Raw genomic sequence first — 26,211 nt, 5'->3', positions numbered from 1 at the left:
CGCGTGAAAATCGTGTAAATAACTTGCATAAAAAACATTGACACGTTAGACTGATCGCTGAACCTTAACGGAAGAAAATTTCATGTTCACAATTTCACTGATTTAGCTACAGTGTACATTGCTTTTATTATATAAAGATTGCATGTAGTTGAGTGTAATTGAAAAATTTCACCCCAAGAAAACCATTGTCAACCGAGGCGCAGCCGATTTTGACAATGGTTTTCAAGGGTTGAAAATTTTCAATGTTACACTCAACTACATGCAATATATTTATTATATTATACTGAATGTTTTATACAAATACAAATTACAGTGAACCTTGCGCGCATAATTTCTGCGCAGTCAATATTTTTTTGGAATATCACCCGTCGTCAAGAAATGTTGACTGTTACTACGCTGGAGGGCGTGGCTTCATTATTCAGCGGGTAATAGTGTTTTTTAACAAATGTTTCTCGACGAATCAGATTCAACTAATTTACATGAAAGTATAATATAATAGCGTATTCATTACATTATACTAAAATGACTGGAAAAAAAGAGCAAACAATGCACTTGAAATTAGGGCCTATATAAAAGGTAGGTCCTTCCTTGGCATTAAACCAGTAGATATTCATCCTGAGGTCTGTGATATCTATGGAATGGTCAAATGTCTCATAGGTCTGTTTGTTGTTTTTTTTTTTTATTGTTTAACGTCCCTCTCGAGAATTTTTTACTCATATGGAGACGCCAATACTTGCTGGTGGAGAACTGCAAATTTCGGCACTTAGGGCCATTGAGCAGTGAGGGATCTTTTTCGTGCCAGCACCTACTGCGACACGGGACCTCGGTTTATACGGTCTCATTCGAAGGACCGGTCTCCACGTCTCGCAGTGGGATTCGAACCCGCGACGTAAGGATCAACTCCTTACTCCGCGACTCTAGAGCGAACGCTCTAACCACTGCGCCACGCGCATATATATATATATATATATATATATATATATATATATATATATATATATATATATATATATATATATATATATGTAAGGCCTCCGAGACTCAATTGAGTTTGTTTATTTGCTTGCTAGGGAAGCACCCGATATATATATATATTGTAAATGTAAATAAGTTCCTATCAAACAATCAAATACCTCAGCAAGTTATCTGAGGGGGCCCTAGACCCAGAAGAAAATTATATACGTGTGAGGCAGACACGTTACACAAGTATCGATTATAAAAATCTTTGAGTACTTGGAAAAAATAAAACCCTGCAATATTTCCTATTTTCATCGTAATTTGTCAAGCACAATTTAATTTCAGAGTTTATCGTACCGTTATCTTTGTTTCCTAGCGTGGATTTTAGACTGTCATTTTTTGATAACAAAGTCACTAGCACCTTGATCAGTGGTACTAGTACCATACAGGTAAGAGGAATCCACAGTTCAAATTAATTAAATAAAAAAAAAGCATGGATTCCTTTATCAGTACCAGTAACTTAGTAGCAAAATGCTTAATTCTAACAACGCAAAAAACTGCGAACGATAGTATTGTTCTGCCGCCTACCTTCAAGTCAATTTTCAAAAGTTACCATATTTGAATGATTTTTCATATTTATATAGATATTTATGTGAATTTTTATATAAAACACTGGATTGTAAAACGTGGCGCTCCATCTTTACAGCAGGCGCCCAACAACAAGCAGAGAAAAAGGAGGGAGGATTAGAAGGAAAACAAAAGGATCCACAGGTGACAGTGTAACCAGTCAAGTCCTGTCGCACCCTCCACTAGCTACACCTGCAGTAAATGACAGAGGACTTGCCGTCCCCATATCGGACTGTATAGCCACAACAGGCGCTGCTCCAGTACAACAGATTGTGTAACAGTCAGACTATTGTTAATAAATAATTTTGTAATTTTATCTTTTATTTACACTTCTGTTGATAAATTTCCTACAGCATATTCCTAAAGCTTATTTTGTTTGAAAATTGTTATTGTAGAAAAATTGAAGATAAACATTAAGATGAATTTGATAAAATATCTACAACTACAATACAAAAGTAAATTTTATACAACAACCAAAATACATAGTACAACACAAAACGTATATGTAATATACATGTAGAGATGTCTCTAGACATCATACCCTGAAATCCACAAATTAAAATATTGTTTTCAAAGGTGAAGAATGTACATGTGTCAATTAAAAATATTTCTTAGCAATTTTAATTCACATTAATATAGATAAAGATAGGTAAAATAATAATTTCATAAAATAAAAACAAATTAAAAGTGTATGTCAATAAAGTTTATAAATACAATTTTGTAAAAACCTTTACAGATATTCCGAATAGATTCGCACAATTCGTTCGCAACTTGTATTAGGATGTAAAATGCCTAAAACTCCACTCTCTCTCACTCTCTGTATACATATATAATTAGTCAGTATTGCTAAAAAATGTTTTAAAAATGTAAATAGTTTGTAAGGGATTTATTATAGCTATAACACATATTTTCCTTTTTAAGCCATCATTATTCTTTCATCCTCGTTTATTCCTCTATAGAAATTAATCGCAGGAAATACACTGGATTTTCTATTATGTGGTCAAACAAAAATTTTAATAAACTACTAATACATAAAATACAACTATCCAGAAAATCTAGAAGAAAATTTTGGGAATTTTATTTTTTTAAAATTTTTCTTGGATTGAATTTCAATACAACCAAAAGAATATATGTTTGGGAAGAATACAAAAAAGATGGCTTGAAAGGAAAGCTACATGATGATTCATTAAGCAATACATGTAACGAAGACTGTACAAATTGTTAATAAATTACTATAAGTGATATATTTGGTGAAGTATCCTATGTCCTTAAGAATCTCCGCTTGTCATAGTTTTATTATCCATACAAAGAAATTCATACATTTAATTAATGCTTTATTGATAAAATTTCATAATTTAAATCATCATAATCAGATTTGGGTTTTGGCAATGATCTTTTATCCAAAATGTGTTAAACCTATCCCGTGTACTGAAGAAATAGTCCCGCCAACCGTCTATAGTTTAGAGCCTTTTAACCTAAACATATATAAAAGATTTATAAATTTATATGCTTATGAGTCTGACTTTTTGGCACAAACGCAACAAGCTATACAACAGCAACAGGAGACCAGAATAGCGAGCCCGACCATGATGTAGGCCACCGTGATTGTCCAAAACGCGAAGTAGTAGGGAGTTGCGTGACAATAATTGGCTAAGGCAGAGTTTGTAGTTTGTACTTCATCGTAGTTACTGTAGACCCAAACATTTCCTGTAAAAAATAAAACAATCTTGTCACTCAATGAAATAAAAAAGACTTAGACATGATGATTAAAATGTGTAAAAATCTTGTGATGTTTCAAGCAAAATATTGCTTACCAGCAATAAACCAGGCAAACATGAAGCATCCGAAAAGGGAGTTGATACAGGACCCTAATTTGGCCCCCGCCCCTTGCTCTTCCTGTTCTTCCTCTGGGCTCCTTTTGCAACAAATTGACTGGATCATTCCAAAGAGATTTTGGCACAACCCGAAAACACCGGCAACGACCAGATAGATGGGAATGTACTTCTCTATAGGGCAGTCATCCAGGTACAAAGCACCTGTAAATAAAACAAACAATCAACGTTTTGTAATTACTAATATCATAAGAAAAAATTCACACATAACAAAGCGTAATTTTAACTTGACGTTCATTGTAAATTTTCACACTGATCAGCTGAATTTCTGTAACTAAGGCCAGAGTGGATACTGGAAGGGGGATTGGATCGAATTTTTTAAGGTAAAAAAGGTGAAAGCAGAGCCCATGTAAATGATCTGCGGTGATTATTTTCTACGCACTATATGCAGCTTTAAGCTTTTTTTTTTCAAAGTTTGACAAAACATACACTAAGAAAGAGAAACTAGGAGTTGCTCGAAAATTATGCCACACAGAGCTATACAGTACTTATAAGAATGGCACACAGAGCTAGACACTAATTGTAATGGTACACAGAACTAGACTGTTATTATTATGGCACACACAGCTAGACAGTAATTGTTATGGCAAACAGAGCTAGATAATAAGTGCTATTGCAGACAGAATTAGATAGTACTTATTCAGAAATTTTCAGACTTTATGTTCATTAGAAAAAGACTTGGAAAGGTGTTCCATATATGTGCCAAACTTTGAAGCTTTTTTAGCCGGGCTCCATAGCGTAAGCTACGGTTCGGCTTACGGGATCGCTATCTGCGCGGATTAATCACCGGATGGTAACCCAACGACCCAATATAAACATAACGCTTTTAAAATACGATCAGTTCCCGTTCTCAAATAATTCATGATGATGACGCTGGGTTAAACTTTTCAAATAACAGAAACATAGTTTTCTCAGGTCAGACAAGCTTTTAATGAAGCTAATACATGTGTGAGAGTGAACGTAGCCTCTGTTGCCATATATGTACACACAGGCCACGTGCGACACACAATCAAATATATCATATAAAATTAAAATTAAAAAAAAAGAAAAGAAAAAATAATCACAGATGACAATAGTATTGCGAATTGCAAATCAAAAATATCGGACAAATAATCCGGAGAATGTTGTACCAGTTAATTAAATCAAATGTGGGTAACGTAATGCGATATCCTGACACTGAGGTTATACCTGTCAGTGTTATAAAGAGATGATTAAATTCTGCTTTTCTTGTGTTTTGAAAAACTTTTTAAATGCATTTGATAGTTTATCGCACAATAATATTTCTGAACTTCTTATACAGCAGTTATTTCATGTATGTTTCATGTAAAACGGTACTGGTCACTGCTCTTTAAATAAGCCCGGCTCTCTGTACTTCTGAGTACTTTGATTCATGTTCTCTCAGGGACCACTGTTTGAACAAATTCAATCGCATTATTACATTGACAATGAGAAGTCTTGTAAGTTCATCTTTGCAAAAGGTTCAAGTGGAATTTAATTCCTATCAAAATTTGTTCAAATTTCCTTTTCTTTGGAACAAGGGCGAACTTGAGCGTGTAATTTTTGAAAAGTGAGAAACTTTTACACAGCTAATGAATGATGGTGATAGATCATAATTTTCTGAAATAGAAAAGATCGCACCATCCTTAACTTTATAGTCCATTTGTAAGAACATAACCTGTTTTAGTGTTGACGGTTTTTTCCCCACTGCTTGTTTATCACTGAGCCAACTACACCTGCCAATAAGCATGTTTAGGAAAAGGATTTTTTCAAAGGAAGTATATGTAGGCCGCTTTCCAAGGAAACATAATTAAGAGTCATTCTCTGTAATGACTTGAACTTTTGTATATGAGCTGTGGCACGCATAGTCTCAGAATTCTCCAAACTCTCTATGATAAGAGTCTTTGATACCATAAACTCAAATCAGGCAAAAATTGGTAGCTATGTGTCATGGTTACCATAGCAACATGTCCTAAATTTTGAAAAATGGCATTTTTCAACATTTTCAGAGTCCCACAGTTAACGTTTGCAGCAAAACAAACAAGTGGCAATGTTTTTGAAAGTTGAAGGCCTGATGTCTTAAATGCATGATAGACATGTTTGATAAATCAACTGTTACATACGTTACTATGGAAACAAAGTATACAAAAGTAATAATTTTGAAATTTAATTTTAAAAGGTCTTACACTTAAGAATAAAAACAATTATAGGTTGAAATGCAAGCAAATTGTAATATTTGTAATATATACCAAGGACAAAATATGATATTTCTTATAGGTTGGCAATGGATGCCATGGGTTTAATACCACGAAGGGATTTTAAATTTACTCTCTTCGTGTTTCAGTCTTATCCTATCTTTTTAGAAAGCGTATTTCTATATATCTGATGATCAATTTTTAAAGCCGTTAATTGGTGTGACAATAATTTTCACATTTCAAAAAATTCAAATTCAATTCTTTAAATAAAGTGTTGCTATGGAAATTAGCCAGAAAAATATGCATAAAAATCTGAAAAATATTCTGTTTCCTTGGATACGTACCCTTGTATGTAGATTCCCAAAACTTTTATGATTGATATTTATGAACAACTAACCCGACTTTCAATTTTGACTATCACCCAGTCTGTAACTGGATGCAAAAAGCTGGCACATAGGGTTTAATATTGATATAAAATTAACAAAATGGAACATTTTCGCTTCTTGGTAACCATAGCAACAGTATTGTATTTTTCAACAAACTTATCAATATATGATATTCAACTTTAGTTCTGCCAGATATTCAAGGAGAATCAAATAATAAGTTTCTTGATTAAAGGGTAAGTTAATTCCTAAGGCAGCATAAAAGTATCACATTAAACAACTGGTACGTTGTTTCCATGGTTACACTGCAAAGTAACAATTAATCCCATTTTTTTATGTTGTGGGTGTTGCAAAGTCCAAAGGATGTATATATGACATTCATGAATTTCATTGTTTTTCTTCAAGATAGTAGAATTAACCCAATCTTAGCAACAGATTTTGCATGGTTACACTGTGTTACCATGGCAACCATGAAAGTTTTTTTTTAGAATAATATTGCCAATACCTAATTACTTAAGGTCAAATATTTTTACTGTTTTTCTTAGGTTGTTGATTGAGTTTGATTATGTAACACCTATCATTAGTAAATATCGAGCATTTTTCAGCATTTTTCAGCATCTAAAATGTATTCCAAATGTACCCATGGTTACCACTTACTTAGAGATAAATTCTAAAATTTTATGCGATATATGTTTCTGGTGTCAAGTTGTAATAATGGACAAAGTTTCATCAAAATCGGTGACCATGCGTGGCAAAGAAGTTTAAGAGATTACAGAGAATCGCTATTAATTAGTAGTTTAAAAATAATTGGGCACCTTAAATTGAAGTATTTTTATTTTCAAACAAACCAATGTGTCAGCAAAAGCAAAATTCAATACATCTAGTGTAACTTGTGACCCTTTTTTATAGTTTTACAGAAGAATATATTAAAAGACAAATTATCTGAAAGTTTTCTATTTGACGAAAGTAGGACCAATGTCAGTCATACTTATTTGTACCGAACATTAAACTTTGTGCAGTGTACTATTGGGGCATTTGTGGAGAAACTATGCTCCCGTAATTGAAGATTTTGGGGCAAATAGTATTTGGTCTACCGTCCGTGTGTCTTTTTTATTTTGCAAAATTTTACCAAACTATAACCTTGGCCATAACTTTTGAATGCTTGGTTCTAAAGCTTTTTTATTTCACATGCGTTTTTTTTTTCTTGTGACAAGACCTTTCTTTGTGTACCAACATTTTTGACCTTTTGCTCTTGACCTTCGAGTTTGATGTACTTTTGAATAACTTCAACCTTGGTCATAAGTTTTGAACCATTGGTTCTAGGGCTTTCATATATCAGATATTTATTCCTTGTGACAAGACCTTCCTTTGTACCAACATTTTTTACCTCCTGCCCTTGACTTTTAAGTTAAGTAAAAACTTTAACCTTCCCTATAACTTTTGATTGGTTGGTGCAAAGGCTTTCATATTTCACTTATGCATTCCGTATGAAAAGAAATTTCCTTTGATACCAATATTTTTACCTCATGAGCTTGATGTATGACTTAGATCTACTTTTGAAAAACTAAAAATCTTGGCCATATTTTCTGAATGGTTAGGGCTTTCATATTTCACATGCATATTCCTTGTGACAAGACCTTTCTTGGGTACCAACATTTTTGAATTCTTGACCTTGGAGTCTAAAGAGCAGAAAGATATTGGTCAAATTAATTTTCAAGCATCACCGTATAGCAAAGGTTGTTGGTTCAATTCATGGCAAAGACTGTGTGATGCCGCAACATAATTGATTTTTTTAAATTTGAATCTATAGACTGTTTTTTTTTTAATTCTTTTTTTTTTTCTAAAAACTGTAAAACAACAATAATATTTTTGATTCAAAGGAACTTAAATGTATACTAAATGAAGATGCTTTCATATAAAGATAAATCTGCATATATTTGGTGGTGTCCACCCTGTGAACATGAATCTCCACAGTAAAAAAAAAGCACCACTATTCCGTCTCAGTGGTTCAATAGGAACAGATTTTAAATGAACCCACCCTATTGTATCCATAAATTATCCTCCTGGAAGGGTGTTAATTTCATTTAAAGACGATACATGTATGTCTCCTGTCTAAAAGTACTTAAAGGGTAGACAGGTTGATTCTGACCCAACAGTTCTGAAGAATTACACCAATTTTACATGTAGGTCATGATCTTAAATCCATCAATTCATGGTGTGCTGTTTTTGAACATATCAAAAGGCTATATGTTATTGACTTTATAAAGTGTTGTAGATGGATTTTTCTCCCTATTAACAATGTCATTTTGTCTGTGTCTAATTAATCAAATCACCGTATTGACCACATAACAGTCAATACTTGCATAAAATTAAGTGATGACAGGGAAAAGTTATGTGATTGTATACGCAAGTACTTAAATATACTTACCATGTAAGTACTTAAACATACCCACCAATGTAAGTACCTGAATATACCTACCAATGACGATACTTGCTATGGGGATGGCCATCGTAACCCCCAGACACACCGTACAGCCCACTGCAAAATATAACCACAAATTATTATGTGAAAAATTAGACCTATGAACTCATTTTTCTTTAATTTTGATGATGGTATTTTACGAGGCAAAAAATTCTTGTATACCATTTTACTTACAAAATTTGTTTTAGATGTGATATATATACAGAGTAAATTCATTACAGTCTGATTAACATTCATCAAGTAGTGTTTTAACTTATGGTAATGACATGTCTCATTTGACACGTATTTCGTATAAAATGAAAATATTTAATTCTTTCACTCATTTAAAAAGGAACCTTTTAATTGATTTATTTTAGCGATTTTTTTTTATTTCTCTACAAAAATAAATGCATTTGTATATCTATGAAATACAGTCATAATATCACTATGAGGTACTTTTTGTTTTCGATGTCTTTGTAGAACTCGCTATTATTAGCTCACCTGACAACCCTCTATTGTTAGCTCACCTGACAACCGTCTTCTATTATTAGCTCACCTGACGAACATAGTATCCCTGCCGCCGCCTTGGCGAAGCTCACATTGCCGTCTGACGTCTCCTTGGCTTGTTTGATTTTCCCAAAAATAGAGTATTAGCTCACCTGACAACCCTCTATTATTAGCTCACCTGACAACCGTCTTCTATTATTAGCTCACCTGACGCACATAGTATTCCTGCCGCCGCCTTGGCGAAGCTCACATTGCCGTCTGACGTCTCCTTGGCTTGTTTGATTTTCCCAAAAATAGAGTCATATGAAGGGGGTTCTTCTGCAAATATAATAACAATATGCTTCTTATTTTAATCCATCAATCAAAAGGGGAGGTTTGTCATAAACAGGGATTTTAAAACTCGTAAAATTTCCAATTTTACTTTTATCGTAGTTTTAAAAATTAAAATATATATATTGATACTGTGAGGAAATACGTAGAAAAAGAGATTTTCTAAATGTAGATCTACCACTAAGATTTTCCTGTTTCTAATATGAAAATCTCTATTTTTGTTAAATTTGAAATTAGCTATTTTATCTGGGATTAAATCAAAGCGTACTGTAAGCGAGTCATCAAAATGCCCAATCTTCTATGATCCTTTCAGTTTCTTCATTTTTTTTTTCTCGGACACCAAATTTATAACGTACACATTAAACACTTGATGTTTATTTCCATACTATAAATGGTCTCTGTATCAATATTTGTAAAGAGCAAGTAATATTCTTTGTGTTCTCTACAGAACTTTAAATTTTCCAATAAAGCTTAAATGGTTTTCCATAAAGCCAGCACTTGAATACTAATACACGGGCCGAAGGACATTTACAGTCTTTGAAAAGTCTGGTAAAATGTTTCCTTATTGAAAGTGTAATAGTAACGGTCAGGTAGCTCAGTGTTGATTTAATAATACACATATTTTTGCAAAGCCATGACAAAAATGCTTGTCTCTATTTTAGTCAAAGTTTAAATGACATCGACATTCCATACAAGATCTAAAGTGTGATCCTTAACTTTAGATGTAAAGTTACAACTAATAGAAAAAGTTCACTAAATTAAATGAATAAGGGGGAGGAAAGAGAGGGGGTTACCACGATGTGCTGAAAGATGATTTTCATCTTAGGCGGTGTCACAGCATTCACATTTCATGGCTATATATTTTCTTTGTAGATTTGTAGAACTACTTGAAAATAATTGTGTCTTAATTGGCTATACTTCCATATATTATACAAAGGACATCTATTACTTCTGCAAAGGGCATTGTCTTTTATGCTAGTGACCACACTCTTTTTATTTATTATCTTTTTATTACCCCAGTTATTTCTCATACATACTGGGTCGTATTTTGGCTGACTTGTTTCATACCAATTGTTAGGCATTTATTATGTCCCCATAATCGTAGATTCGGGTATATAGTTTTTGCTCTGTCCGTCCGTTTGTCTGTTAGTCCTTACCCATAACTTTTGATTGGTTGAAGCGATGGCTTTCATATTTCACAAGTGTATTCTTGTGACAAGACCTTCCTTTGGGTACGAACATATTTGACCTCTTGACTTTGGAGTTTGACCCACTTTTGCAAAAAATTACCCAACTTTAACCTTGGCCATAACTTTTGAACAGTTGGTGTTAGGGCTTTCATATTTCACATGTGTATTCAATGTGACAAGACATTTCCATGGGTGTAAATATTTTAGATCTTTTGACCTTGGCCTTAGAGTTTGACCCACTTTTAAAAATCCTTAACTTTTGCCATAACTTTTGAACAGTTAGTACCTGGGCTTTCAAATTTCACAGTTATATTCCTTTTGACTTTGACCTTCGAGTTTGACCTACTTTTGAAAAACTTTAACCTTGGCCATAACTTTTGAACAGTTGGTGCTTAGGGCTTTTATATTTTGCATGTGTATTTCTTATGACAAAGTCTTCCTCTGCGTACCATTAATTTTGACCCTTCGACCTTGACCTTGGAGTTTGACCCACTTTTAGACAACATTAACTTTAAACATGACTTTGGAACGGTTGGTGCTTGGGCTTTCATATTTACCAGGTATATTCATTAACATAAGTCCTTTCTTTTGGCAACAACATTTTTCATCTCTTTACCTTGGACTTCGACTTGCATTTGAGAAACTTTAATCTTCGCCATAAGCTGCCATACGAGGGCATCAGTGTTTCACAAGCACATCTTGTTTTTATACTAAATTTGACTATGGAATGCTCTGTCTACTTGATCAATACATAGGGTTCACGGCGGGTCTGACCGATCGACGGGGGATGCTTGCTCCCCCTAGGCACCTGATTCCATATCTGGAATTTCCAGGGGTCCGTGTTTATGCCCTGTTCACATATTTGCATTGTTTGAAGTTTTTTTTATGATATCGAACACTGTTCGTTATTTTCACCCCTTTTCACATATTCGTCAATAATGCGCAAATAATATCACCTAGATAACAATTTAAAAAGAAAAAAAAATAGCTTTCAAGAATGTAACAAAAGAATGCAAGCTTCACGTGATAAGAGTCAAAATGTATGCATACAAATTTTCTAGGCATGTTCGTAAACGTGTGATTTATGACTCCGTGAATTAAGTGCAAAAAATAACATAAACAGGCTACATCGATCTGTCAGAAATAAAGAAAATCAGTACATGTACAAGTAGATGTTATCTAAGTCAGGCACTGTGTTTGACAGCTGCAGAACTAAGAACAAACTTACCTGATGAAATTTGTTCCTTTTCTAAATAAAATTAAATGTTCTAATACAAGTAGAATGTTAAAAGTGGAGAGAGAGATCTCTCCCCCTCTCTCTCTCTTACACACACACCCTCCCTCATCACACACATCATTCCTTCACAAAACTCGATTAAATTTGATATAGATTTGATTGAAAACTTCCTTTTCCTTATTTTTAAATGACCCATAAATTAAGAAAAAAGTGGATTTTTTAGAGAAAAAATACTTACCCCCTGTATATGTAGGTGCACTTTCGAGCTTGGCATCTTTCTCGGACATGTTTCAGATTTTATTTTCAAAATGAAATCCACTTACTAACAGAAATGAATAGTCAAATATCAACTAATTATTGTCCACTGATTTCGAACGTTTTATATCACACGGTATCCAAGTATTGTGCCAAATGATTGTGATTTCAAAATCCCTTGCTGGAGAACACCTTTATTATTATTGGGTCGTCGCGGGTGAATGATTAATACTTGAATGGCCAATATAACGTGTGTACGTACTTTTTTTTGCTCTCAATTTTAAACTCCCGCTCAGATGCTCTGGAATTTAAACCATATAATATCGACCAAATTACACCTGCGTACCCAATGTGCTCTATTTATTGAACGGGAATTTTACATCTAATTTTAGCATAACACGAGATCGTAGAATAAAGTTTAATCCATGAATATATGGTGCAAACAGTAACATCCTAGATATATATATAATTAATAAATGACAGAGTGCTTTGAGAAGTATATGAATCGAAATAGTCTTCGTCTGTTGGAAATTGACCTAGATATAGAAATCAGGTCAAGAAAGGAATTTCTCTGTTCTGATTTGACGAATGGTATACGTGTTCAAAAGCTACGTTACTCCTGTTTAAGAACTTTAAAAGCGAAATTTTGTTAAACTTTTATATAAATATGGGAAAATCTTTGTCAGCGAGCTCTGATAAATTAATCTGGTCTGACTGAATGTAAAATGTGAAGTTAACAATATTAAGGTGATCAATATCTCGTAATTCCCGTATACAAAACGAATCGTAACCAGGACAAAATTATTAGACTTCTGTAAATTTTCTCTCTTCTACAAAACGCTTCAATACAAGCGTGTATTGACGTATAGTAGCGAAAATACTATAAAAATACCATCTTAATTGGATTTAAAAAAAAAAAACACTATACCCCAGAAAACACCAGATTTGGAATTTTAATCACTTACGCTTAGAATATTTATTTCTGATTTAGAAACGATTCACACACAGAGAGAGGAATTATTCATGTACAGGATACATTTTTCTTTAAAAATTGTACAGAGACCTCCCAAGGTTCTAATTCTTAACCGACGGTCTAGAGCAAAAATGGAAGATTAATTTTTTTAAATTATGAATGTATGGACACGGTTTTAAGACGTGATTAACACACCGTGTTTGTAAGCCAATTTTATTGTCTAGACTAAATTCTTTTTCATTAAATACATTATAGGATTCCAAGAAAATCCTCTCACAAAGTAGTCAATAACTGTAGTTATTTTTTCCACAGGAAAGTTTGATAGAACACCGTGGTATATTAATTATTTTATTATAATTTTACATGCATCATTTTTGGGGATAGACATAAGGGGTCACATAGTAGAATAGATCTTCGGGTATTTATAAGAGGATGAGGTGAAATGATTATTACATATTGCTGACAATTTAAGTACTATTAAAATGATCCAAAATTTTATGCAGCTGTGTATAAAAAATGTCTTTTGATTTAATCATGATCTTGAAAAAAATGTGTATGTAACTGTTTTTCAATTTCACGATCAATTTGAAAATACCTAACTTTAAAAATCTTTTCAGTCAGTGCTGCACATATATTTTAATTTGGGCAAGTTATATTCCTCTAGCTGTTGAAGTAATTGTATATATATATATATATATATATATATATATATATATATATATATATATATATTATAATATATATGTGTGTGTGTGTGTGTGTGTTTCCCATTATGTTTGTTTGTGAGAGAATTTTTCACTCATATGGAGACGCCACCACTTGCCGGTGGAGGTCAGCAAATTTGCACCCATACTTGGCACTTCGGGCCATTGATCCGTGAAGGATCTTTTATGTGCCAACACCTACTGCGACACGGGACCTCGGTTTATGCGATCTCATCTTAAGGACCGGTCTCCGCGTCTCGCAGAGGATTCGAACCCGCGACGTAAGGATCAGCTCCTTACTTTGCGACTCTAGAGCAGACGCTCTAACCACTGCGCCACGCGGGCGACTATCCCATTATAAAGAACAGAGTATTGAAACGAATATTGCGTTATTGTGTACAATGTACAGTAGCATGCCGTGATCAGCGATCAAATAAAATTAAAATAAGATGTCATCCATAAATTATTGAAACCTCTTTCAAGTTATTTTAGACGTTTAGGAATGTACTATACCAGAGTCTCTGAACTAGTTTGTCTTGTTTACAAACAATAGTTGAAGAATACCTTTAGATGAACAGAATTGTCTCTGCTCTTTCTTTAGATGTTTGATCTCTATCTGCATTCATTTCTCCCCCTCCTTTAGCTTAATTAGGTCCTAACGACTTTTTCCAGGAGAAGTACCCCTGTACACGTTTGTTATACCCATTCTTTCTGGAGAAAGTTCGAGTATATTATTGTTATAAATGTTATCCAGGTCCGACTGTCCGTCCTTCTGTCACACATCTTCTTCCTCAAAGTACCACAGCATCTAGCTAGCTAACTCATCTTTTGAAATATGATTCGGTGGTGCCCTCTGCATATGTAAAAAGATTCATTTTCATCATGGTGACAATTAAGATCAAAAAGCGATGTTTTTGTACAGAATCATGGTTCCTTGAAAGCCCATTCATGTTTTGGATTTTGATTAGTAGTGGCTTGTAGATATGCAATAAGGTTTCGGAATTTTCATTTTCACCTGGAGGGATGGATGGTCAAAAAGCGATGTTTTTCTACCACAAAAAAAAACTCGGTTCCCTGAACTCCTCTGGTATTTTTTGCAGCAGCCTATTTATATTTTGGATTATGATTGAGAGTGTTGTCCTGCAGATGTGCAATAAGGATTTGGAATTTCAATTTTACACCCTAAGCGGAGCGGGAGGAAAGTCGATTAGGGGTCAAAAAGCGACGTTTTTCTACAAAAAAAGTTTTCCTGAACTTCTCTTATATTTTGTTATTGTACCTATATTCATTTTTTGGAATTTGACTGGGTTAATTTGTCCTATAGATGTTCAATAAGGTTTCAAATATTGATTTTCCCCCTTGGGACGACTGGGGTTTAAGAAATGTTTCTATAAAAGCTTGGTTCCCACACCTCCCCTTACCTTTCAGTAGCCCATTCATATTTCATTTTTATTTTTACACGCTCTTTTACATGTAACTGGGCTCGGAAAAATTCAATTTGATTCAAAAGTACATTCAATTTGTTTTCATTTTAGAATGTGCTTATAGATCAAAAAGTGTTTAGCTTGAATCTTCTGATGATTTACAAGAACCTAACAAGGAGAACATATTTCCATACACTTTGGGACTATGTAATAATCTAAGGTTTTAATTTGCTCGACTCGCTAAGGTTCTATCAAGTTTTTCGCAACTGCTGGCTCACCTTTTTGTGTCGCCTGCAGACCAGAGCGGCACTAAGGGATCACTTTATCCTGCGTCTGTCTGTCTATTCGTCTGTCTCTCCGCCTGTCACACCCTATATATCTCAAGAACTGTTAAGAGGTATGGATTTGATATTTTGCACATATTAATGCTTGGTACTATGGCTTTTGTAAATTATCATGCTTGCCGACATCCGACCAGTCCGAAGCAAATTCTATCAGTCCGAATAAATTTTAGTATATTTCATGTTGTAATTAAAAAGAAAATGGCATTGGTTTATAGTACTCAAATTGAGTGTTTAAACCTCGATCATTACAACACCGATTGTGAGACCACGGGTATGCAATTAAAAAGTTCAAACAATAGCCCACGGGCTAGTGGCAGCAATAAAGTCTCTAGCCCCAAGTAAAAAGTTGCTAGCCGAAATGTGTGTGTGTTGGGGGGGGGGGGGGGCAAATATTATGAAAAAAATAGTTTATTGTTGAAAAAGTCAGGGTCTTAAGGTCATCCTTCTTAAAATTAAAAGTTAATTCTCATTTGTAAAATTGAATCATGTATAAATTCATAATTATGATAGAAAATAAAAAAGAATTTAAAATAAATTGTCTTCCCTTTTTCTGGGCATTGCACTAGCTCATCTAAACTGATCATCTGAAACGAAAATCTTTTTTTGTTCCTTCTTTAATCATTAAATACATTGGAACTATATTTTATGCAAATCACATAACACTCGTCTTTCAGTTGATTGAGTGATCGTGAATGATTTAACGAGAAATCAGCCTGTGTTTACCATAAACAGAGGAATGGAGGAAATTCGGATTAGGAAAAAACGATCGTTTTTGGGAGTAAATAAGTCAGGTGGTACTGCAAAATGGATAAGATTATAGAGATTTACGAACAATAGGAGCATGCTGCCTGGAATTTTTTCATTCATTGGGAATTTAATAGTAAAAAATGAGTGAAAATACCAGTAGTGCTTTTCATGTATCACATTGGTAGTTTCACTTTTACTAGCTATCTCCGAGCAGAAAACTACTAGCCCGACCCGAAAAAATGATAGCCCTTGGTGTCGAGTGATCCTGGAGACATTGCAATAGATCAGAGTACAATTAATTAGAATAATCTAACTGTGTCTCAAGACAACAATCGGTCACGCGGACCGGTATTAAATATATTTGCATCGGACATTTCGATTTTCTATCGGTTTTGCCGGTAGGACCGATGGTTTTCGGAAACTCTGCTTTGCAAAAAAAAAAAAAAAATATTTCGGGCAAATTAAACTTATGACTTTTGAATTTTGAGAGTCTCGGGCCATGCCAAGAAAAGGTACGCATTCTAGTTTTAGAGCGAACTCAATAAAAGCGGAATTAGCGTTAATCTGTGATTTTTCCCCAGGGAGATGTGTGCGAGGCAATTAATGTCAGCAGTTTTGAGGGAAGGATCTTAAGTTTTACTGGTTTGAAATTAAAGCTAGAATACTTACTATTTAGAAGCCTTTGCACCTTTTTTCCTGTTGTTTTTTTTTAAAGGGGGGGGGCGATTTTCCATGCAAATCATATGCGGTTAAAGAAGTAAAAAAAAAAAAAAAAAAAAAAAAAAAAAAAAAAAAAAAGGAAGAAAAAGAAAGTGAAATAAATTGTAGTGAACTAATTAATTGTTCAGTAAAAATTAGACGCCTTTCAAATTTTTCAGTGTTTATGTATCAAAATATTTTTTTCCTAGTATAAATTAACATCGGGCACGATGAACTTGGTTGTTGTGGAAGTCTCGCGCCTTATTAAGGTATCATAGCGGTAATTGACCAATGACAATGAACTTAGTCAATTGTAGTTCCATACATATAAAATCATTATTTTTTCCTTTTTATTTTTTTTTTTAATTTCCTTCCAGTCTATTTTTACAATTTTGGTACCTGTGTCTAGTGCATTTTACATACTTTGTAAATAAATAAAGGTTTTTGACAGGAACTATTTTTTTTCAGGGCATAGGAGGCTACTTCCTGGGGTAGAAGTTTATTTTTCTTTGACTAAGAAAACGGAAAACTTAGGATCCACCCCCTCAAATCTGCTGCCGTTAATTGTCTCGCCAGCGTTAGGGGAATATGGGTGATTTGCATCATTTACACTTTTATTGACTCCATCGCTGTGGAAAAATGGACGAGATTTCTTGGCATGCAAATTAAACTTATGACTTTTGAATTTTGAGAGGCAGGGTTTAGATACTGCAGTAATTAGTATTTATGCATGTTCATGAGCTCATGAAAGTGTACTTTGAAACCGTATGATATTCAGTTACCAGACACACTTATATTTAAATACTATGAAAATACATCGGGATCGGTATTCCACAATGGATCATGTAGACTGAGAATTGCAGTAAAGACAGACTGACATCTCTTTTGAATGATTATTAGAAACACGTTTAGCTCATGAAAAAGTACTCAGAAACTGTATGTTATTCAGTTACCATACAAACATATTTAAATACCATAAAAATACATTGGGATCGGTATTCAACAATGGATCGTGTAGACAATTGTAGTAAAGACAGACTGAAATCTCTTTTGGAGGATTGTTGGAAACACGTATTAATAAAATGACAAAGACTTATTTCTAATAATTTCAATTTAATTATTCATTTGAGGGTTGTGATACCATATTTTCTTTGATTGTCAGATTCTATCGCAGTCTTATACTATCCATGGATGCCATTTTTTCTTTGCAGGAAAAGCATGTAGACTGCATGAACTATCAGTCTATCATACTTATAGTAAATAAAAAGCTGTCCAGTCTTAGATTTATTTACACCTTTAATGAAGCTACAAAGCAGGCGACACATGCGTTCCTCTGAACACTCTAGTTTATACAAAGGTTTACTTCAAGTTAAGCTTAAATGTGTTTGTAATGGAAAAGCTAGTTCAATGAAATATGGAGATAACCACAGGAGTCGGCAGTTTTATCCATAAAACAACGTAAACAACAACCAGTGAGCTTCGCGAGCGTAGCGAGCGAAGCGAAATGAATGCAACGCGTTTTTGGCGAATTCTGCTCTGGCACTTTATTTAATAAAACTAACAACAACACGCGGTATAATTCATGTCAGTCGATGTTTCTAACCTGATTTCTGGTCCGATTACCCTCTCAATCGCCGTACTAGACGCTTAAATCCAACGTTAACGACATCTCGAAAAGAATCAGTCGCCATGTGGGTCTGCGTGACGTCACACCATTCGTTCCTGAAGCATTTCGAGTTGATTTTTTAAGAAAGTTATTTAAAAGATATATTTAACGTATAATCTATGAAATTTTACGTCTGTTATTTTTTTTAAAAATTAATACGTTAGTGATTATTGATGTTTAAATGAACGTAAAAGTTTATTTGACTTAAAACACCTTTTAAAAATAAAGAGAGATAATTTCAAGGTTTAATGTCGTGTTGGACTTTTCTGTCATTTAAAAGCTTTTTCCCACTTATAAAAGTTTTTCTAAACAATTTTTGTTCTCGTTTATTTCTGTGGCATGCAGAAAGTTTATGAAACGTATTTGAAATATAGTAGAGAAGATGAAACTTGCATGAAAAGAAGAATTCTCTTGCTCTAGCTGGTCAATATTTAGATATATTGACAACGTTTTATCATTTAACAATATTCATTTTCTTTTCTATATTGAATTGAACTCGAAATAAAAGATATCAAAGGGTCTGACACATCTGTTTCATATTTGGATATTTTACAAGAAAAACACGTGAATGGAAACCTTTCAACAAAATTTTATGGTAAACGTGATGACTTCAATGAAAAAAGGGTAAAGATAACGAACGGTGATATATATACAGCTGTATATATAAAACTAGGGATGGCAATCGAATAAAAAATTGCTAATCCGTTAACTGCAACACGTTCTCACCGATTAACCGGTTAATCATATCAAAATAGTATACACATTTTCTTGACATTTTTTTTCTCGCTCTATTCATATAGACCCAATAAAACTAAAAAAAGGCGTAAGAAGTTAGAAACATTCTCTTTATCTTAATCAGGAAACTACATGTATATATATGAAATATATGGAGATAACGAACGGTATTCAAGCTCAAAAGTCCATTCAAATAACATGGCCGTAGGAACCAGGGGGGGGGGGACGGGGGGGGCGTGCCCCCAATAATTTTGCCGATATATAGATTACTATAGTAAACTTAGATACTATATGCTTGTGCCCTCTCAAAAAAAAACAAAAAACAAAAAAAACGTCTGATGGCCTTTTTTTATTTTTGCTTGTCAGGAAATTTTTGGATAGTGCCCCCTCAACTGTCAACTGAAAATGTATGGCTGTGCCCCCCCCCCCCAAACTGAATTTGCTTCCTACGGGCCTGAATAATACAAATAATACAAATCAGGGGCCCGTTTCTCAAAAAGGACTACGACCAGGCGTAAGCTTAGTCCGGACTAAATCAGAGACTAAACTCGGAAATCGGACTAAATTGCGTTTCACAAAAAGGCGGAGATTTAGGTCGAGACTAAACCTTAGCTTAAATCTACGCCTGCTCATGAGTAGGCGTAAGTTCCTAGTTTGTTCACAACTTTAAAAGTGGTAAGACTTTTGCTGAAAAAGTATTTTATTTTAAATTTTAGCTTAAATTTATGCCTACTCATGAGTAGGCGTAAGTTCTTTGTCTGTACACAATTGCAAGTGTTTAGATCATAAAGAATTAGAAAAATAATTATTTCATATGTTTACGATAATACCTAATCATATAAAAAAAATGATTTGCGAAAAATCGTGAAATAATTACAAGTAAGTAAATAGCATGGGCGTATAGCTTCCATTGTGGAAATGATGCAACTGTCTCACTATAGAATTTTCAGCACCACCCCTTCCCAGAATTAATGATACATTGCAGAAAATATATAAATTGTTTTTAAAACTAATGGCACGGAAAAAACCAAGACAACAGATAGTTTCTGTTCATAATATGCTTGCCAGATTTACTGGATCAAAACGACGCCGAATTCAATTAAAGTCTTCAATAATGAAACCGGTAAAATGAAGAAATTTCTGTTCAGGACAAGTATGATTTTTACATTCAAAACCCCCCAAATTCGTTTTCCGTGTGGGGGGGGGGGGGACTTCGCCCCCCTCAACCCCCACCAGGACTCTGCCCTGGACCTGCGAAGAGCATAAGGCAGCCCCCAGACCCCTGGCCGCAATCGTTTTGCCTCACTAGAATTTAAAGTCAAGCTACGCCCCTGAATAGAAAGGCTGTAAAAAAAAAACCCAGCGAGTATGCAAATTTTTTTTTCGTAAAGGTGGGATGATTGAACTAGAGATATGTAACTAAGAATTTTAAATTGTGTAACTGGATGAAAAATTAAGAAGTGCCAGATTATTTAAAAAAAAAAAAAGCACAAAAACTAGGCACGCGTAGTATGGGGGAGGGTGCTGCAACCCTCCTGCTTTTTCCGGTAATAGTGTTTTCTGTAATAAATTAGTTGTAATTTAGTTTGACCTGCACTTTTAGTACATTTTTTTCTTGCACTGTCAAAGTTTGCTGAATATTTCAGACACTTATTTTTGATTACTCAATTACCTTACCCACCCACCCACCCCAATCCTTGCACATTCACCATTTAAAAAGTATGCTGGGTCCCTGATAATTTTTTTTTTTTAAATGGATAAATTTTTGATAAAAGTCCTCAAACAATAAACGTTTAATATATTTTCGATAATGAGAAATATTCGGTAATTATGCTATCAACAAAGTTAATGCAGTTTTTACATCAATTTCCCCCTTTAATTAAATATAAATATTACAGAACAGAAAAATGTGGATTTGTGAAATGTTTCAGTAATTAAAATATCTAGTCCATAATACAGTTTTTCTATTTCAAAGGAGTAACTGTCATGTCGTAAGATGTGCATATGGGTTTTTTAATAGTACTTGTTGTAAATTACTTTCGATGTTGCGCCCCGTTGTTTGCAGACCTATTTTTGTATTCATATGAATAAGAATTTATTCAAAATGTGTCAAACTCTGTGGTATCTTTTATTTCAAGCTCACTGGGATATATCGTGTGGACATATGAATGGAAACAACTATAGTTAATTGATAATATGTCGTCGATATATCTAAATGTTGAGTTGAAGGCCACAGCAAGAGTTTTCATTTTCTCATGCATAAGATTTTGAATAAATTCTGCTTCATATGAACACAAAAATTTTATTTCAATTCAATAGACAAGAATAATTAAGAAAACCCATGAAACATGACTGAGAAATCAGATATTGATGATTTTCCAGAGCAGCTGTCAAACAAGATCATTATGTACTGTATTGTTACTACATGTATATTCAAAACAGTCGGAACTCTTACTTATAATTTACAATGTTTGTCTATCATACCAGTGACATAATTTGATGGATAACTGCAAAAGATAGACGTACCAAATTCACAGTGCTCAACGGTGATTTATTTAGCTATAATATCATTAAAGAATTATAGGACAGTCTGGGTAATGATATGGTGTTTAAACAGTACATAACACATTACAAACTGACCAATTACCTCTCAATCTGGAGAGCCATTATTACCACCAAATCAGCTTGAATAGATATTTGAAAAAGCTAAATTGTCAACGTTTATGCATGGGTTTCTTCTATAAATATGAATTTTAAGAAACTTGCGTTAAATTTTACATATATTTTATTTTTTCAGACTAACCGATTATACATTTTCTAATCCGTTCCGACCTAGTAATCGGTTAACCGGTTACAAACTGCCATCCCTAATAAAAACTTCAAACATACAAATCTGTGAACAGGGCACAAACACGAACCCCAGGAAATTCCAGAGGTGGAATCAGGTGCTTAGGAGGAATAAGCATCCCCTGTTGATCGGTCACAGCCACACTTCTATCGTCAACTTCCCTTATTTATGTAGTAATATACCCTTATCACCTGCTTATGGAGTTATGTCCCCGGTTGATCCGTTACGCAAGAGCATGCAATTCCTGAGACGAGGGAATCCATTGATAAACAAGTTGATGAAACAAGAATATCAAGATTTTCATTAATTTTAAAGTCAACATTTTGCAAAATCGATGGTCGATACAATGACTTTGTCAGCAAATATAATCGAACATAAGTCGAATGTTGACTGTCTTTTTCGTACTATTTTTAGGCCATTATTTACATGGAAACACTAAATTGTCATCGATTTTTTTTACTATTTGCATGATTATGACAAGGAGCACACGGTTTGTTTTATCATTTGGACCCTCCTCCTTCTTTTCTTTCATGTTTGTAAATCTTTTTTGCTCCTTTGGGGGCCCAAATTGGACTATTTAATTCTTGTATCTTGTATATTTATTATTTAGTTAATTTGCATTCCACCATATTTCAATTTGAACTCCACGCCCTGCATTTCCTACAGATATTCCCAAACATTTGCTTCCAAACTTTTCAATTATATAAACAGACTTTACAGTGCCTATATAGTGAACTTCTAAATCTCAAGTGTTTCTTCCCTTCTTCTTTCAACTATAGTCCCGCTAAATACGTCATTACTAGTGATGTCATAGTTGAAAATGAAGACCTTAAAGCGGTCATTTGAAAAGAACCTAAATACAGGGAGCCCCGATCTTTCAATTGGCGACAAAACTTTATTTCTATTATGAATTCTGTCGAAGATTATGCCAGACGTTGGGATAAATATGAAAAGGAAGATATAAATATTTGGATTAAATGTTTTAGAAATATATTAAAGAATTGTATAAGAAATATAAAAGGCGATATGCGAACCATCTATCCTTCCGTTTTCACTAAATCGGAGGTGATCAAAGAATTAGAAAGACTCAATAAACAATATGTTACGGATCAAGCCGACAAGGCTTTTAACAATATCGTCTCTGTTTGCAAGGATTATAATTATAACTGTATTTTAGAAGAGTTTGGTTTTAATTTTACTTCTGGAAATCCAACTTATATTTGCAGTTCACTTTCTAAAGATGAGATTCTTCAAAATCCCATTTCAGCATTTAAAACTTTTAACATTCCAGTCAACTTAGGTGAGTTCGACCTACCCTATCTATATTGGATTCCTTAAGGTCAAGCAAATGCTCTACTTAAAAAGTCCCTTTCCTTACTCCTTATAAAAATATTAACTGTTGTTAAGGAGCAACTTCAGACGTAGTGTTCTACAGCATATTCTAGAAGTGGTGTTAATCAGATGTGGATTCTCAAAAACTCCAAAGAAATTTTAGAAAATTTAAAATCACCAAATTTTAAAAAGTCAGTAACATCAAAACGTACGACTTTTCTACACTTTATACAACCATTCCTCACGATAAATTAAAAACTAGGCATTTTGATATCATAGACAACTGCTTCTTCAATAAAAACGGAAAAGAATGGGTGGACTTAACGCCCCATTTTGGATCTTTTTGCGACTACTCTACCAAGCTGTAATTGAAGTGAATCCAAAATATATTACAAGCAATAGAAAGAGTTACGTATACATGGTTATATTAGGCAGAACATTTGTACAAAAGCAATGCCCTGTTGCCATGAATCAAAATTGAAGCAACGATACATTAGTGTCGTCTTCCGGAATTTGGCATGTACCCGGAGTGATTTTTAGGTCACGTAATCAATATTAATAGGAGGCGGGGCTATCGATCGGCGTCATTGTTGACATCTCTCTCTCTCTCCCTCTCTCTAGAAATTCGAATATGTGTATGGTATATTAATAACAGCGATGTCAATATGAAATTTAAAAAAGAAATGTGTGGACACGCAAAATCAAAACAACATTTAATTTGCTCAATTCTGAAAACGGCAACCAAACACGCTCAAAGACGTGATTTAGATCGAGGTCAGGTTGAAGAATACAATGTAACTGTTTTCACGAGTAAACTCGCAGGTGTACATCACATGATGAATTGTAATATTTAACAGGTCAATCGAAGTCAAATCAAGGTTAACTCAGTCATAACAATGGAAACGAGAAGTTTGTTTTGAACATGTTTTTTGTTAAATTAAGTGTGAGAGCACGTTTGTCGGCTCTTCTCCTTTTAATATGACATTATTTTGTTCAATATACAACTACAGTTTTCTTAAGAACAGCCGACAAACATGCGCTGACTATGTATTCAGACGATGAAAAACGCGTGACCCTGATTATCTCTTGATATTCAAGAAATCTTCAGGCACCATGCCTTCGATATATATTTAGTTTACCCAAAAAGAGCGTTTTAAATTCACATCTGTACCATGAATACACTGTTAAGATATCGGGGATTTATAAGATGGAAAGAAATAAACATTTTATGAAACTTTAATTTACGGCATTTTTTCTGGCCAGTTAAGTCCACCCATTCTTTCCTATGTTGTGATTGGTCATCAACAAAATTACTTTGTTAAAGATCACTCTGATTCTACACACAAGTACTCTGAAGTTGATATTAAAAGGATGCTGGAGTTCCTCATTGACAACGTTTATGTAGTCTTCGGAGACCAGGCTCCGGGATCATGAAACTGTCTTAAGTCTTAAGTCAGACTTAACTCCAAAAATTTGCACTTAAAATTTAAGTTTCACAAAACTATCTTATGACTAAGATCTGTCTTAAGATTGAAAATTATCTTAAGATTGCACCATAGCCGTTTCACAAAACTGTCATATCTTATGATAATCTTAAGATCTATCTTAATCTTAAGACAGCTAGATACCTGTCTTAAGTCTAAAAGAAACTGGCGACAGTATATCTTTTGGCTAAAAACCGAAGGATATTTAAAGAAAACAGTTTTTAGAGATAGAACAATCCTTTGGACTATATCAGGCCAGTCGGAACAATGACCAGACCACCCCCCCCCCCCAAAAAAAAATAATTTGCCAATAAATATACGATAGAAAAATAAAATAAACGTTCTTTATGTTTGTGTTACTTTATTCATTTCAAGGCATTTTCTTTTTTTGTTGTTGTGACCCCTCCCAACTGAAATTACACCCCCCGAAGTTGTTTCTTACGGTCATATATATATGTACATGTATGTAAGATCCAGATATCATATATAACTTTATTCAAAATTGTTTAATTTTGAATTCAATACCCCGCAAGAACATCACAATTTCTATGACCAAGCATTGCTAACTTATGCAATTTTTAAAATGGCTAACGTAATTCGAGATACATGTAGTCTATTTATTGATATGTTAAGTAAATATGTTTTGAATAAATAAAAATACGAAATATAAGCATTTTTATGGATTGGATAAGTCCCGCCCATGAAAGTAAAAAAAAAAAATCGAACTTCTGAGTAGCTACCCTTCAGTTTAAGACGTTTTACTTTAATTTATTTTGTTACATTGTAGTGATTTTTTTTTTTAGGAATTTGAAAGTAAACATTTCTTTCAGTCTTACAAAATAAGATGAAAATCAAATAGTTTTAATTCTTGGGGTATCCCTCATTAATCCACCAGAATCTGTATGAAAATTCAATATAATTACTGCTGTAACATTTGATGCTGCTTGTACATGCTTTCTTAATAGCAGTTGAAACTGTAAAATTTTGATTAGAGATTGTTCTTTCGTTTCTCTTCTTCGTATGTTAGCATTGTTATTTTGTTGCAGTAGTTGAAGCGTTTCATACACACCTTCATCGAATTTTATGAACGAACTTTAAAAAGGATTTCGTGTTTCAAAAGGATTAATTGCTAAAATCATTCATTATTTGTAAAGGTTCAGATACACTTAGTCTAGTAGATTTAATTTAAAGTAGTATCACATACATTTCGTCAGCAACTACTAT

General features: G+C 33.7%; 1 protein-coding gene across 1 annotated transcript; it reads right to left on the bottom strand.

The window, feature by feature from the left end:
- Positions 1-2,838: 2,838 nt before the first annotated feature.
- On the bottom strand, positions 2,839-12,234 carry LOC133172217 (transmembrane protein 272-like). The gene is made up of 5 exons (XM_061307067.1): positions 12,015-12,234; positions 9,227-9,337; positions 8,531-8,590; positions 3,399-3,620; positions 2,839-3,291 (listed from the first exon to the last, which is right to left on the bottom strand). Exons 1-5 carry the CDS (start codon positions 12,061-12,063, stop codon positions 3,095-3,097), a joined length of 639 nt encoding a protein of 212 aa, XP_061163051.1. The 5' UTR covers positions 12,064-12,234; the 3' UTR covers positions 2,839-3,094.
- Positions 12,235-26,211: the final 13,977 nt, after the last annotated feature.

Source organism: Saccostrea echinata, unplaced genomic scaffold, assembly GCF_033153115.1.
Source record: "Saccostrea echinata isolate AGI-Se365-2 ecotype Australia unplaced genomic scaffold, CSIRO_AGI_Sech_v1 ptg000054l, whole genome shotgun sequence".
Lineage (NCBI taxonomy): Eukaryota > Metazoa > Mollusca > Bivalvia > Ostreida > Ostreidae > Saccostrea > Saccostrea echinata.
The sequence above is the reverse complement of the archived record's forward strand: the minus strand, read 5'-3'. Positions and strand labels throughout refer to the sequence as shown.